Source organism: Myxocyprinus asiaticus, chromosome 33 (assembly GCF_019703515.2).
Source record: "Myxocyprinus asiaticus isolate MX2 ecotype Aquarium Trade chromosome 33, UBuf_Myxa_2, whole genome shotgun sequence".
Lineage (NCBI taxonomy): Eukaryota > Metazoa > Chordata > Actinopteri > Cypriniformes > Catostomidae > Myxocyprinus > Myxocyprinus asiaticus.
Window position 1 is genome coordinate 27362490 of NC_059376.1, and position 14353 is coordinate 27376842.

Below are 14353 nucleotides of genomic sequence, written 5' to 3' on the forward strand. Positions count from 1 at the left end.
TGTTCATTTTCGTGACCACTGAACTACTACACATCCAGAAGTCTTAACAGCACTAATTCAGTTCTCAAAAGGATAATAAAATGACTTCAGCTAAACGATCATCAACCTGATTCTGAATCATCTGCAGTTCGTCAGCCATAAAATGTGCTCCGTTTGTTTAAATCTGTATGACGCAATCGCACAAGCCCTTCAACACATCTGACAGCTGCTTTCTAGACCTATACCTAGTCTGCCAGTATTTTACTTTGATCATATAATCCAATAAAATGCCAAATTTGAGATGGAAAATTGTTGTATAGCAACGTCACCGATGTTACAACACCTGTCTGCAACCAGGAGATGGCAGAGGAGGATCAAGTAACAGCGAGTTAGCTTCCCAGTTCACATCAATACATCTGAAGGTTAAAGTTTAAATGATCAATGGATTGCACTCATACAAGCAAGAGTCTAACGCTTCTCTACTCATTCTCAATATTTATACAGTAGACATATGTTTGAAAACATTTAGCATTTTTGTTTTTCATTCTTTTTACACAATTTTTACATTAAAATTATTCTGTGAAATCAAATTCAAAACCAACATTTTTGGTTTTGCATACTGTTGTCATTGCATGACAACTGCATACTAATATAAACGTCTTTATAATAATATCAACTGATGTGTGGTAACTGGTAATTTCAATGTAGATAAAAGTTCCCTCAAATGTATCCAGATTGAAGCGTTGCACTTTGGGATGTTTATCCAGGACCAAATTTAATACTAGAATAGACCTATAAATAGTAAATGCCATTCATTCGATCACAAATAATGCAAAGAACGCTTTAAAATGAGCTCTTTGTTATGAGATTTAACTTTACCTCCTTTTTTTTTTTAATGGAATCGAAAAAGAATAGATAAATGAGTCTGGAATCGACTCTTGGAATCGATTCCGAAAACCAAGAATCGGAATTGACTCCAAAATTTCAGGAATCGAACAGCCCTACTAGTGACACCTAGAGGCCAAGAATATTTATAATTCTGTTAAACTCTCCATAGAGGGCTCTCCAAATGTTGGCTTTTTAGTTAAAGTGGCCTGGTATTTTATAAAGTTAATAGAGAATTTTGATGTTTTTAGAGGGCTAGTGTACCATTAGCACTTGCAGACATTTTTATGGCAAATCAAAGCATTATCGAGTTTGCTTTGATAATGTAAAAAATAGTGTATGTCGAGTGAGGAAATGTGCAGGTAGACTGAATTGCTTCTGTCTCTTCATGTAATCCCAGACCGACTCAATGTTCAGTGTGGGGCTCTGTGGGGACCGTGCCATCTGTTGCAGGGCTTCCTGTTCTTCTATTCTATTCTATTTGCAAAAGTAATGTTTGGGAGTCTAAAATGTATATTTCCTCTTGACACACTAAAGCTGAAAACATAAATAAACATCTTAAGACAAATGTTTTTGTGTAGCATCTTATGTGCCGAAGACTTTTGCACAGTACCGTATTTAATTCAATATCTGTACATACCCCTACCTTGCACATACATTACCACTTGCACATGTACATACGCCATTCTATGTCCTATTATTTGTATGTCTTTCTATACTCTTACCTTGTTTTAGTCTGTCACACTGTAATGTTCTGTGTGCACTTGTTTCTCCTATCACCAAAACAATTCTGTGTGTGAGAACACTTGACAATAAAGCTCATTCTTATTCTCTGATTCTAAAATGCAAACCTTTTTATTTATTGATAATTTCGCAACTCTTTCTGTGTGAAGTGTAATATTTTAAAGCTTATTTTTATCAAGCTGTAGGATTTTATGAATGAAAAGTGATTTATCAATGACCATAAGTCTATAGTGAATTTATTGTACAAATAGGGAGTATTGCAAGCATTCAATCCAATAAATCTATCCATGGGTGTGGGTAAAGAATACAATCATACCTAACCAAACAAAAGCAGTGACACACGCCATACATACATGCTGTCAATATAATGCTAATTAGAACTCATAATTGTTGCACTTTCCAGGGAAAATTTTTTTTGGTCCATGTGCAGATTAATTTTAATTTTAGCACTTAGAAGAAAAAAGGGAAAAATAACACTTGGTATTAAGACATAAAGAACAAGTGTAGAAGGTTTCCTTTGAACTGCATTCTGCAAAAGGCATTTAGCACTTAATAATACTCTGTCTTTTTTCTTTTTTTAATCAGCAGGGATCCTCTTTGACTGTTGCCTCTTGACAACAAAGCTGTTATGGCAGTGAATGAACAGACAAGCCTTTGGTAGATGATGGATTAACACAATTAAATTATACAAAGATAAGAGACAAATTTTAAATGTACTGAAATTAGGCACTTTTCCCACAAAGGCGAGGATAAGTGAAACCAAATCCATTTTCCACAATAGTGCCAACAGTTCTGTCAGTACATGTACATTAATCTCCATTTTATTTGACTGCAAGAGACTTAAAATGTATAAATGTATGACTACAGAAAAATATCTAAAAGATGTTGACCCTAGTAGCTATGGTGTTGAACAAAGGTCTACAGCTTAGATGTAAAATAGCTGTTGTACACAAGAGAAGAAACACATCAGCAACTTCATCTCATACTGAAAGTCAATGATTCGGTCGCATGTTTTGAACAAACAAAAGTCAAGTCTTAAAGTTTTCATAAAGCACACTGGACAAATATCAGTATACAAAATACACATTTGCTGCTGGCAATATGTCAAACAAACTGATGAATTAATTCCCTTGGGTGTCTCAAAAGCTATACTTAAGTAAACATTCTCCTCCTTTCCCTAACAGCCATGATAACCTCAGAGAAAGCCAATGAGATCTTGTTCATCAAAAATCAAGATTGCACACAGAGAAATAAATAACACCATAATTTTGTTACTTCGTCTCAGATAAGTGAGGCTAATATAAAGAGGTTTTACGTGTTCATAATGTGCCTTTCTAGAGTGTTATTTACAAAGTGAAATGACACACAAACTGGCCTGCCTCTTTCACAGGACACATAATAAAATGCAATAAAAAAAAAAGATACAGTACAATGAAAGGGATTTAAGAAGAAGGGTTAGACAGGGGGAATTAGGAAGTCACCCAGCTTTGGTTTTAAACATAAAACAATTTCCATAAAGCATGTGTAGAGCATAAAGGTAAGCTGTGACTCGGGAGGGTATAGTAAAACATCTATTACGTCTCTGTCGCTGTTTGTGGTTGGAGCTGGTTGCTGGAGATTAACTACTACAGCACAGAATCAGGAAGCTGAGGGAGAAAGAGCTATAGAAGTTGTTGGGGAGGGAATGGTATTGGCCAGATTATAGGTTGAATTCGGGAAGGTACCCTGAGAGGGCTGTACATTGAGGAAAGGGGGTCTAGTGTTGGGCGTCTGGGGAGATGCCGCAGCTGAAGTCGGGGAGTCCAAGCTGACTTCATCCCCTTCCTCCGAGTCCCATACCTCACTCTGCAGGTAGTCTGCAAAGAGGGCTTTAGCTCGCTGCAGAATACGCCCGAGGTTGTGTCGACGAACCAGGCGGTCAAAGTGCATGGCCAGCTCGTTATAATCCAGGCTGTTTTTAACAATGTGATCACGGTGCTCCAGTAGGATAGCGAGACAAAGGAATAGCATAAAGGGATTACCTTTCCCAAACTCTTGTGGTGGGGGAAGCGAGCAGGGTTTAATTCCATCCCCTTCTGGTTTGTTTGTGTTTGGAGAGCTTGCGCCAGTCCCAGTGGGTTTGCATGGCGAGGGGAGATTGCTGGAGAATGGTTTGGGCAAAGACGAGGACTTGCCGAAAGATAAAACTGGGGAAGAGAGAAGCGAACGACTGTAACCCTGTGATGGAGATGCCAGTAACGATTTCCCAGAGACCACTGATGGGGACTGAGCATCAGTTCCATTCAATACAGCTTGTGAGGATGCAAAACCACTAGTTGCTTTATCAGGAGACACTGCTTTGTCCCCGCTAGATGAAGAGGATGTGCATTTTGACAGGGCATCAGGAGATGCTGTTCTCCAGCTGGATGGAGAATTGGATGCTTCCAATGACTGAATGGAGCTACTTTTCCAGTTTGGCAGACCAGAAGGATGAGATGACGCTGGCAAAGATGCCTGTCCATTTGGAGAGTCTCTCTGCCCTGGAGATGACTGCGTGTAATTACATCTGATAAGAGGTTCTTGCTCTCCAGGGTCCTCTTCGCTTTCCTCTGTGGACTGGCGGAAGGAGAATGGCAACGTGGAGTGTGCAGACTGAAACTGCATTGGGGATAATGTTGGATCAGAGCAGTCATTCTCATTCAACTCAAAACTACCCTCGTTACAACCACTATAGTACTTAAAGTCCCCAAAACTGGCCTGTTTCTGGAACGGGGGAGCTGGAGTTGTAACATCACTCTTGACCACATTATCCACACAATACTCTCCCTCGGCTTCCCTCTGGGATCCCTTATCATCTGTAACCAGTTTACATCCCCCATCTGCCTCCTCTCGAGATGGTCTAAGCATGTGGCGTCTCCTTTTCCTTTCCGTTTCTTCCATCTCCTCCATTTCCACATTCTGACGAACATTCCGTAAGCTGGTGCACTGATCTGTTTCAAGCGGTGGCCCTAGAAGCTCCACCTCTGTCTCAGGTGGGTCAGTAGGCAAGGAGCTCCAGGTGACCTCCAGCATTCGTAGAGCATCATCAAAAGCAAACTCCCTCTTCAGCTCCAGAAGTAGCCAGCGGTAACAGAAAAACAGGTCGTCTGCACCTTTAGAGACTAGGTAGGCATAAAACACAGGGTCTGAATACTGCAGTAGCAACTTAAGATGCTGGAACTTAATGGACATGAGTTGTCCGTCAGGGCGGAAGTTGCCCTCAAGGCGTTTCATAATGCCACAAAAGCAGATGAAGGCGTGAGCTTCATTGTCCATGACGGCGAGGATTGGCGAGGCAATATCACTCATGCCTTGGCAATAAGACACCTGCCAAAGAAGAACGTGTATGGTTTATTACACGGGAGTGTAAAAACAGACACACCTGGTATTATCAATGGGTACAACAATGTGTGTGCTTACCTGAGGGTGTGTAATAGCAAAGGTGGTGAGGAGGTCTGTCAAGGCGGTGAGATGTGGGCTGTCCTCTGAGCCTGCGTAGTAAGGATGCGCTCGGTCAGTTCTAAGAACATCCTTCAAAACGTTTCCCCGGATGAACTCCAGGTCCTCGGGACTGACCCGTGCAGTCCACTCGCTCTTGAGCTGGTCGTACTCCCTCGTCTTCCGCTTCATGTAGTCCATTCTCTCCTGTCCCGTCAGACCATCTGGGTACACGTTAAGGAGATACCGCCATACAACCTGAAATCCCAAAGATGGAGATACCATTTTAGACACACTAAAGACAATAATTTATTCTCTATAGATCCTTACGGTTAATATTTAAAAACTCATAGTATACAGTGCATTCATAAAGTATTCAGACCTTTTCATTTTTTTTTTTACATTTTGTTATGTTGCAGTCTTATGCTAAAATGCTTTAAATAATTTTTTTTCTCACATCAATCTACACTCCTTACCCCATAATGACAAAGCAAAAACTTTTGATTAGATTGATAACTAAATAAATAAAAAAAAATGGAAATATCACATTGATAAAAGTATTCAGACCCTTAATTCAGTACTTAGTTGAAACACCTTTGTCAGCAATTACAGCCTCAAGTCTTTTTGTGTATGATGTGACAAGCTTTGCACACTTGGATTTGGGTATTTTCTGCCATTCTTCTCTGCAGATCCTCTCAAGCTCTGTCAGGTTGGATGGGTAATGTCGGTAGACAGACATTTTCAGGTCTCTCCAGAGATGTTCGAATGGGTTCAAGTCTCTGGCTGGGCCACTCAAGGACATTCACAGAGTTGTCAAGCCACTCTTGTGTTATCTTGGCTGTGTGCTTAAGGTCATTTGTCCTGTTGGAAGGTGAACTTTTGGCCAAGTCTGAGGTCCTGAGTGCTCTAGACCAGGTTTTCATTAGGGATATCTCTGTATTTTTCTGCATTCAGCTTTCCTTCAACCCTGACCAGTCCCCCAGTCCCTGCTGCTGAAAAACACACCCACAGCATGATGCTACCACTACCATGCTCACCGCTGGGATGGCATTGCGCAGGTGATGAGCGGTGCCTGGATTCCTCCAGACATGACACTTCACATTTAGGCCAAACAGTTCAATCTTTGTTTCATCAGACCAGAGAATCTTGTTTCTCACAGTCTGAGAGTCTTTTACATGCTTTTTTGCAAATTCCAAGCGGGCTTTCATGTGTCTTGCACTGAGGAGAGGCTTCCGTCTGGCCACTCTGCCATAAAGCCTAGATCGGTGAATTGTTGCAGTGATAATTATCCTTCTGCAAGTTTCTCTTATCTCCACACATGATCTCTGGAGCTCAACCAGAGTGACCATCGGATTCTTGGTCACCTCTCTTACTAAGGTCCTTCTCCCCCGATTGCTCAGTTTGGCCAGGCGGCCAGCTCTAGGAAGAGTCCTGGATGTTCAAAACTTCTTCCATTTAAGAATTATGGAGGCCACTTTGCTCATTGGGAACTTTCAGGGCAGCTGAAATTGTTTTGTAGCCTTCCCCAGATCTGTGCCTCGACACAATCCTGTCTCTGAGCTCTACAGGCAGTTCCTTGGACTTCATGGCTTGGTTTTTGCTCTGATATGCATTTTCAGCTGTGAGACCTTATTTAGACAGGTGTGTGCCTTTCCAAATCATGTCCAATCAATTGAATTTGCCACAGGTGGACTCCAATAAAAGTGCAGAGACATCTCAAAGATGATCCAAAGAAAAGGGTTTTACCTGAGCTAAATTTCAAGTGTCATAGCAAAGGGTCTGAATACTTATGTTAATGTGATATTTCAGTTTTTTATTTTTAAAAGTTATCAAAACTTTTAAAAATCAAAACTTCAAAGCAAAGTTATCTAACTTTGCTTTGTCATTATGGGGTAGATTGATGTGAAAAAAATAAATAAAAATAAAGCATTTTAGCATTAGGCTGCAACATAAAATGTGAAAAAAATGAAGGGGTCTGAATACTTTATGAATGCACTGTACACCGGTTTTGACACGAAAGCTTAGTGTCTGCATACAGTCGAATGCTAACCTTTCAAAGTATACTTCAATTGACTGTGCACTCATACACAGGCAGTCGGCGCATGTGCACTTTGACTGTTATGAGATACTGGACAATTTCTTTTGAAGTGTGAAGACCCATAAAAGATGTCTTTATATTACTTCAAATTCAAGTATCTCTTGACCTACTCACACACGTGCGCTTTACATGCACATCTACTGTTGCTGTTTCTACCTTGGTCTCCTGATGTTTCGCGAGATTACATCTTAGTCTAGCATTTCCTGTTGACAGCAAAGGCTCAGTGTTGCCCCCTTGTGGACCCAGAAATTAGAAAAATTAATTCCAAGCACATGTGCATTCTACACGTTCAGAGTAATCGCCCTACTCATTTGAGCACACTGCTGATGACCAAAATTTGCATCACGCATCCTGTACGCAGATACCTAGCATTTACATCTGACTAAAGTATACGTTGGGCTGAAGACACATCACTGGCTGCCACTGTCTATATGGTTTTCGTTTTTTTTTTCTTATTTAAAAAAGCACATTATTAACTATATATTCTTAATGAAAAACATTATGTTTATGTATCCTCCACAATCCTTACAACATCATAGTACATCATAATGATTTTAGTAAGATCTTAACTTCTCATAGAAACTTAGTTAAGCAGTTGTATGGTAGTCTGGCTACCTTGCGTAAGGATGGCTCAACCCCTCCATGATAGATCCGAAGTCGAAGTTCTTCTGGCCGTGTCAGCTGACCTTGACTGTTCAGGTAACTGTGGAATTCAGCATCACTTAAAGGGGGCTTGAAAGGTTTCACCTCTTCCCCATAGGACCAACTTAAGGCCTGCTGCACCCGTGATAGAGTACGACCTACCTGAATGGGGAAGGACATAAAATGTGAGGGACTGAAATGTTCACTATTTGCATAGATAGACCTCTAGCAAAATATGTAGTGATAAGAAACATTACTAGAGCACAAAAAATCTGATACAAGATTAAATAAACCATCACTATTAATGAATTGTAGCAAGTATTTTCTTTTACATATTTGGACTCTTTTCACACATACAGGTTTTGGGACACGGAAGTAAAGGATTGCAAGGTAAACCTTGATAGCGGTGAATGGGAGTGAATGGGAGACCAAGGCAAGTATATTTTTGCTTATCCATTTGCTCCAACATCAAAAGAAAAACTCCACTTTTACATTTCCACAACATTTCAAATACAGAAAAAAATAGAGAGTGGTGGATTATGACAATCAGAAGAGAGAAGATTCCATATTTTCTGTCACTCTCTCAGCAGCTGTATTAGAAGTCTCATCGCATCTGTGGTAACACGTTTTTTTAAAACTAATTACAGAGTAATATAATACAAAGTTCAATGTTATAAATTTGCACTAAAAAAAAATAAAAAATTGCAAATATAAAATGTTGGTAGATTTACGCCACTAAATAAGGCTGAAACACGTCATCAAAGGTCTGTGAAAAGGGTCCATTGCTTAAATCTTCAAGTCAGTAAATCAGTCTTTCATTTTAGCACATAAGCAGCCCTGTTTCTCAAAGGAGCACCCCTGCTTATGCCTTCAAGGACTCCTTAAAATATCAACTGCCTGTAATTGTTTTGGGCAATTGCCATTAATTACTGTATAAAGGCAGCAGATGGTGAACCTGACTGAATGCAGCAGAGACTGGCTGGTAAAACAGCTGGCTGACAGGGTGAAGAACATCAGTGACCTGGGACAGCAGCGACTGTGTGAAGGGAAGTGCAGCAGATGCCAGCGATCTCTTCTCTCCCTGCAGCTGGTCAGAGCCAATTACATCCTTCGGGCTGATTATGTCCCAATCCTCCAGTACTGGACCTTAGGATGAATACAGAAACATGAACATTAATTATAGAACAGAAAACAGCACTGCAGACTGACCTAGTCCTAAGGTCAATGCAGAATATTATTTAAAACTAATTTTGTGCTTAGTAAAGATAGTAGAAACCATTAAACAACTTACTGAATAGAATACGCATAATAAATAAATGCACTTTAACATATATTAAATTCCATGATCAGAAATATGATTTATATATATATCAGGGAATGCACCAGTTTCAGAATAAAAATCAGATTCCGTTTCAGAATAACCATTTGAATGAAACTGCCGTTTAGCCAAAAAACACTTACAAATAGTCGAGTCACATGAAACAGATAAGAGGCACCCACATCTTTCCTGATACTTGTACAAGCACTGTGCAAAATACTCCTTTTCCTACTATATCTCCTTGTGCAGTTTAAAATTTAAATCTAGTCAATTAAAAATCTGCAACTTAGTCTAAAGTTATTTAATTTTTACCCTCTCATCTTTCTTTGGTGGGCTTGCAGGAAAACATTTAATTGCTTCATTGCTACATACTGCATTGTTTTGCACCAAAAAAAAAAAAAAAAAATATAATAATTAAATATATAACCAATTCTTTTATTTTGTTTTTTTTTATAATTGATGATTATTGATTTATGGAAAATAAATGGTTAAAACTGTGAACTCATAAGGGAGAATCTCCAACCTGAAAGGCAGCAGACAGCAGCTGCAGATTTTCAGGATCTACTGAGACTGACAGACATTTAATACCCTCTGAATAGGAGGACATGCAGTTCACTCACTGTCCTCTGATGGTTTGATGTCCATCTTGAGCTGGAGAAAAGGCTTTGCAGCACTGACAAACGCTGCATCTAAATCCCAGTCAGACAGCAGAGACACATAGACCTCCACACCTCCGCGGTCACGGGACAGGTAACTAATTCCAAAGTTGCGTTTCCTACAAGGACCAGAGGATGTTGTAGTTGTTTTTGGTATTTGCCATATTAGCATCAAGGGCTATATCTTGGCAAGTACAAGTTATAATCAAATAATCAATAAATACAGCAAAAAAGAAAATACATTAAAACATAAAAGAAAAAACACATATACATTATATATCTATATATAAGATTCTTTAATTGTTAAGGACCAGAGGAAATAATTTATGTTTGCTGTGATTTCTTGACCTGTACATGCTATTAGGTAATCATAAAACTGGGGCTGTTTATCAAGCAAATACGTTTATCGAAACATATCTTAATCAGAATGACAGGTAATTAAATGGACTATAAAATCAGCATCATTTTGTAATTTCACACACACCCATTCAGCTCAAAGGCTCGAATCAGGATATGCTGCAACACCTCTAGTGAGGTTATTTGAGGATCAACAGCAAAGGACCGGAACTCCACTGGCAACACCCCTTCACATTTCTGTGAGCAGACAAACATAGAAAAGTAAGACTTGTGCAAGAGGGAGCGAAAGGAGAGAGAGAGAGAGCGAGAGAGAGAAGATTAATACTGCCCAATTTGTGAATTTGTTTAATCTTTGGTTGCCACAATGCATATCACTGCAAAATGCTAATCCCTATGATCAGGTGATGTATTTTTTGTTCAGAAAGACTTATTGCCTGTTAAGTCTGTTGACACTGCCACTACCTTTAAACCTGATCACCCTTGTGGAAACTGATTCTGGCTATACGGTTTACTTTGAACTTTACTATCATGTGCTGAAAAACCTGCAACACAGCACTACAAGGTCATCTGTCCCATGATACCACAGTGCATACATAGCACATCTATCAAGGTTTACAATAAACCTAAATTATTAAAAACTCTGTGGCCATAGCCAGTTTAGTGTAGGTCTAGCCGTTTCATTAACCACAGGTTCACTGTTATTAACTTAAATTCATTGACCTAAATCCTTATCTCTTAAGAGACTTCTTTGAGAAACAGAGTACCACCACCCCACTGCTCTTAAAGGAATTTTCTGGTTTCAATACAAGATCAATCAAAAGCATTTGTGGCATAATGTTGATTACCACAAAAGTATAGCCACAAGAAAGACGTAAACATTATACAGTATATGTAAACATGATTTCAGTGTGAAAAAAAATAAATAAAATAAATATATATTCACTCTACCATACAATTTAAGTGTGATAAAATTACAAGGTTACGTACTTATGGCAACAAACTTGTAATATTGGCTATAACAGATTTGGTTTGTGATTTTATGCTTATTTTTTCACACTAAAATCATGTAAACACAATGTTTGTATTTTGCGACTGTACTTTTGAAACTGTGTCATTTCAGTCTTTATGGAGTGGCACTATTCACTTCCATTGTAAGCGCCTTATTGTAACCCCAAATTTTGCTTCTTTAATAAATGGGAGAACAGTCAAATTTTTGTGGTAATCAACATTATGCCACAAATGCGGTTGACTGAGCTTATTTTAAACCTGGAACATTCTTTTAAATGAGCTAACTCTGAATCAAATGCCCCCTGATCATTTCTGTTTTTTTTTTGGAGGCCTACATTTGAAAAAATAAAAACAATTTCAAGATTTTTATTTATAGCTCCACTGGCCTCCTGGCTTTGTTTGTTAATTAAAATACACGGTACCTCTGAGAAATGACTGGAAAACAAGTGAGACATGGCAGACACATACGACTCACATTAAACCTAGCTCAGCACATATTTGCTTAAGTTTTAACTCACTCATCATCTATCTTTAAGATGTGGCTGACTCCACAAACTGAAATGAATAAACACAAACAATATTCTGTCATTCAAATATGGTGACTATATTGTATGACTAAAAGTGATAGATCACCCGAAAATGAAAATGATACCATCATTTTCTCACCCTCATGCCATTCCAGAGGTGTATGACTTTCTTCTGTTGAACACAAATTAAGATTTTTAGAAGAATATGTCAGCTCTGTAGGTCCATACAATGCAAGTGAATGGCAGCCATAACTTTGAATCTCCGGAAAACGCACAAAGTCAGGAAAAAGTTATCTATAAGACTCCAGTGGTTTAATCCATGTCTTCTGAAGAAATATGATAGGTGTGGGTGAGAAACAGATCAATATTTAAATTGTGTATTCTGCAGAAGAAAGAAAGTCATACACATCTGGAATGGCATGAGGATTAGTAAATGATAACAGAATTTTCATTTTTTGGTGAACTATCCCTATAATTATATGACCAAAACAGAATTACTAAACACATTTTTAAGTACAAATAGTAACACTTTACATTAATGTTCCATTCCTTAACATTAGTTAATGAATTTGGTATTTGGTACAGCATTTATTAATCATTGTTAAAGTTAGTTAATAAAAATAATTCCTTCTTAGTTCATGTTAGTTCATTGTGGATTAATAAATGTTAGCATATACAACTTTTGATTTAAAAAACGTATTAGTATATGGTGAAATTAACATTATATAACATGAACTATTAATCTAGGTTAATGTTAACAAATAGAACCTTATTGTAAAGTGTATCCGTATATATTTACATAAATGTCTACGTAAATGATTCTAATAGGATGTAGATAAAATTACCACGATATATTACGAAGCGACTGTACTCTGAAGGCAGTCATGATGTGTAAACAACAAAGACGTCATGTAGGCACGTTAATGGAAATGAAGAATAGGAATGATAAACGTTCCACGACACAGAGCGTCTGAACATACACAAATAAAGGTGAAAGCAACACTGTCTGTTGGCCTGTCTGGACTGCTTTGAATTATTGTGTTTCCATCCTGCTGTGTTGCTCTGCGTGTGATTGGGGTTTCTCCAGTCTGCCCGCCGCTCAGTCCCCACAATTTCTCACCTTGACTTTGACACGAACTACCCCCCTCTCCTCCTCAGCCGACATGGTGGGTAGTCCGCTTTGAGGGGGAGTCCCGTTCACAAATGTGTTGTCGTCATCCACAAGATAAAGTGAAATAATTAACAATGGATGCGGGCACCTGTTCCCCCCGCTGTTACTGCTTCAGCAGGTTCTGTGAAAATTCCGTTAATAAGAGACTCACAGACTCCTGCTGACAAGTTTCAAAATAAAAGCCCCTCGCATCTTAATTTTTTTTTTACATTTTAATGGCAGCCAGTATGTATTCATCTAACAATTGTATCGCAGTGCTTTGGGGACTTATCAATGGCCATTACTTTATTTAAGGCGAAGCCTTTGGGGCAGTAAATGTGAATTTGGACCACTGCTGCCCCGACCCGCTTTAAACAACAGGATGTGACGTCACGTTTGCATTACATCATTGGAATCATGAAGGAACGACTGATTTGCAACACAAAATAAACTTTATGAGGAGAAATTGTGTCGTTTCGGCGTTTAATAAAAAATGCCTAATTTCTACCTTCAGCAAAGGCAAATAAAAATTCTGAAACGGCAAATACATGCAATTAGTTTCAGACCTTTCAAATATTTTTAAACAAACACACACTTCACTACAAAAACCAGTCAATGCAAACAGTGTATGTCGGAAGCGCAAAATACTCAATGATAAAGGCAAAAACTTTGCCTTTCCTGTTATATTTGCCGTGACCCGGATTCGAACCGGGGTTGCTGCGGCCACAACGCAGAGTACTAACCACTATACGATCACGGCGTGCTACTCGGCAGCTGGTGTTTGCAACAGAAATGAGTCATTATCACTACTAACTCAAATTGGTACATCGACTAAAATATCTTTATTACTTGTGAACAAAATATGTTTTTTGTGCGTCATCTTCAATCCAAATATAATTTTGTCAAATTCAAAATGTAAATGGAAAATATGGCTGAATTGTATGTAAATAGAAAACAAAACTGGTAGCTATGAAATACGCATGAGCAAGACAGTCTGTCTTTTTTATTTAAAACATGTTTAAAAAACCCACTTACACCACAGAGTGCCATTAATTAATACATCATTTGAGATGTGATGGAAATGTTCATGAAAAAAAGTGTGTATGATAGATTTCCACTGTTGGACACTGTATTGATTAAACTTGTTTGAAAAGTGTTTTAAGAGTTTATTTTTCTTAAAGGTGCACTCAGTAACTTTTGCGTTTGTCATTTTGGACTTACAGTGACACCTAGAGGTGTGGATACAGCATCATTCAAAATCAATAGTTTTCAGTTACAGATGCCATTGTAGAAATTCACTATTCACATTCAGCCAGAATTAATTTAGTCCAAGAGAGAAAGTGTCCAATAACAGGCCAGTTACTGAGATTATGTGTGTAATATTCAGCTGGTCATGTGATCTCGGCATGGCAGCCCCCATGAGGGAACCCTCTCCATGTAGATTTAAACAGCTTTTATAAGGTTACTTATATGACTAGTCCTCATCTCATGTGAGTGGTCATGATTTTAGACATTTTTGTTTCAAAAATACTT

At 38.5% G+C, this 14353-nt stretch overlaps 1 protein-coding gene and 1 non-coding gene across 4 annotated transcripts; both read right to left on the minus strand.

Annotated features, from left to right (window-relative positions):
* Positions 1–1774: 1774 nt before the first annotated feature.
* LOC127423818 (TBC1 domain family member 25-like) lies at positions 1775–12960 on the minus strand. 3 transcript variants are annotated; one of them, XM_051668437.1, is made up of 7 exons: positions 12791–12960; positions 10263–10372; positions 9743–9897; positions 8760–8950; positions 7778–7966; positions 5047–5322; positions 1775–4953 (listed from the first exon to the last, which is right to left on the minus strand). In XM_051668437.1, exons 1-7 carry the CDS (start codon positions 12833–12835, stop codon positions 3247–3249), a joined length of 2673 nt encoding a protein of 890 aa, XP_051524397.1. In that variant the 5' UTR covers positions 12836–12960; the 3' UTR covers positions 1775–3246. The 3 variants fall into 3 exon arrangements, with proteins under 3 accessions (XP_051524397.1, XP_051524398.1, XP_051524399.1); XM_051668438.1 differs by having other exon boundaries at positions 1776–4953; positions 8826–8950; XM_051668439.1 differs by lacking the exon at positions 12791–12960 and adding an exon at positions 11662–11680 and having other exon boundaries at positions 1776–4953.
* Positions 12961–13508: 548 nt separating this feature from the next.
* trnah-gug (transfer RNA histidin (anticodon GUG)) lies at positions 13509–13580 on the minus strand. The gene has a single exon. It is a non-coding gene; the product is annotated as a tRNA-His (tRNA).
* Positions 13581–14353: the final 773 nt, after the last annotated feature.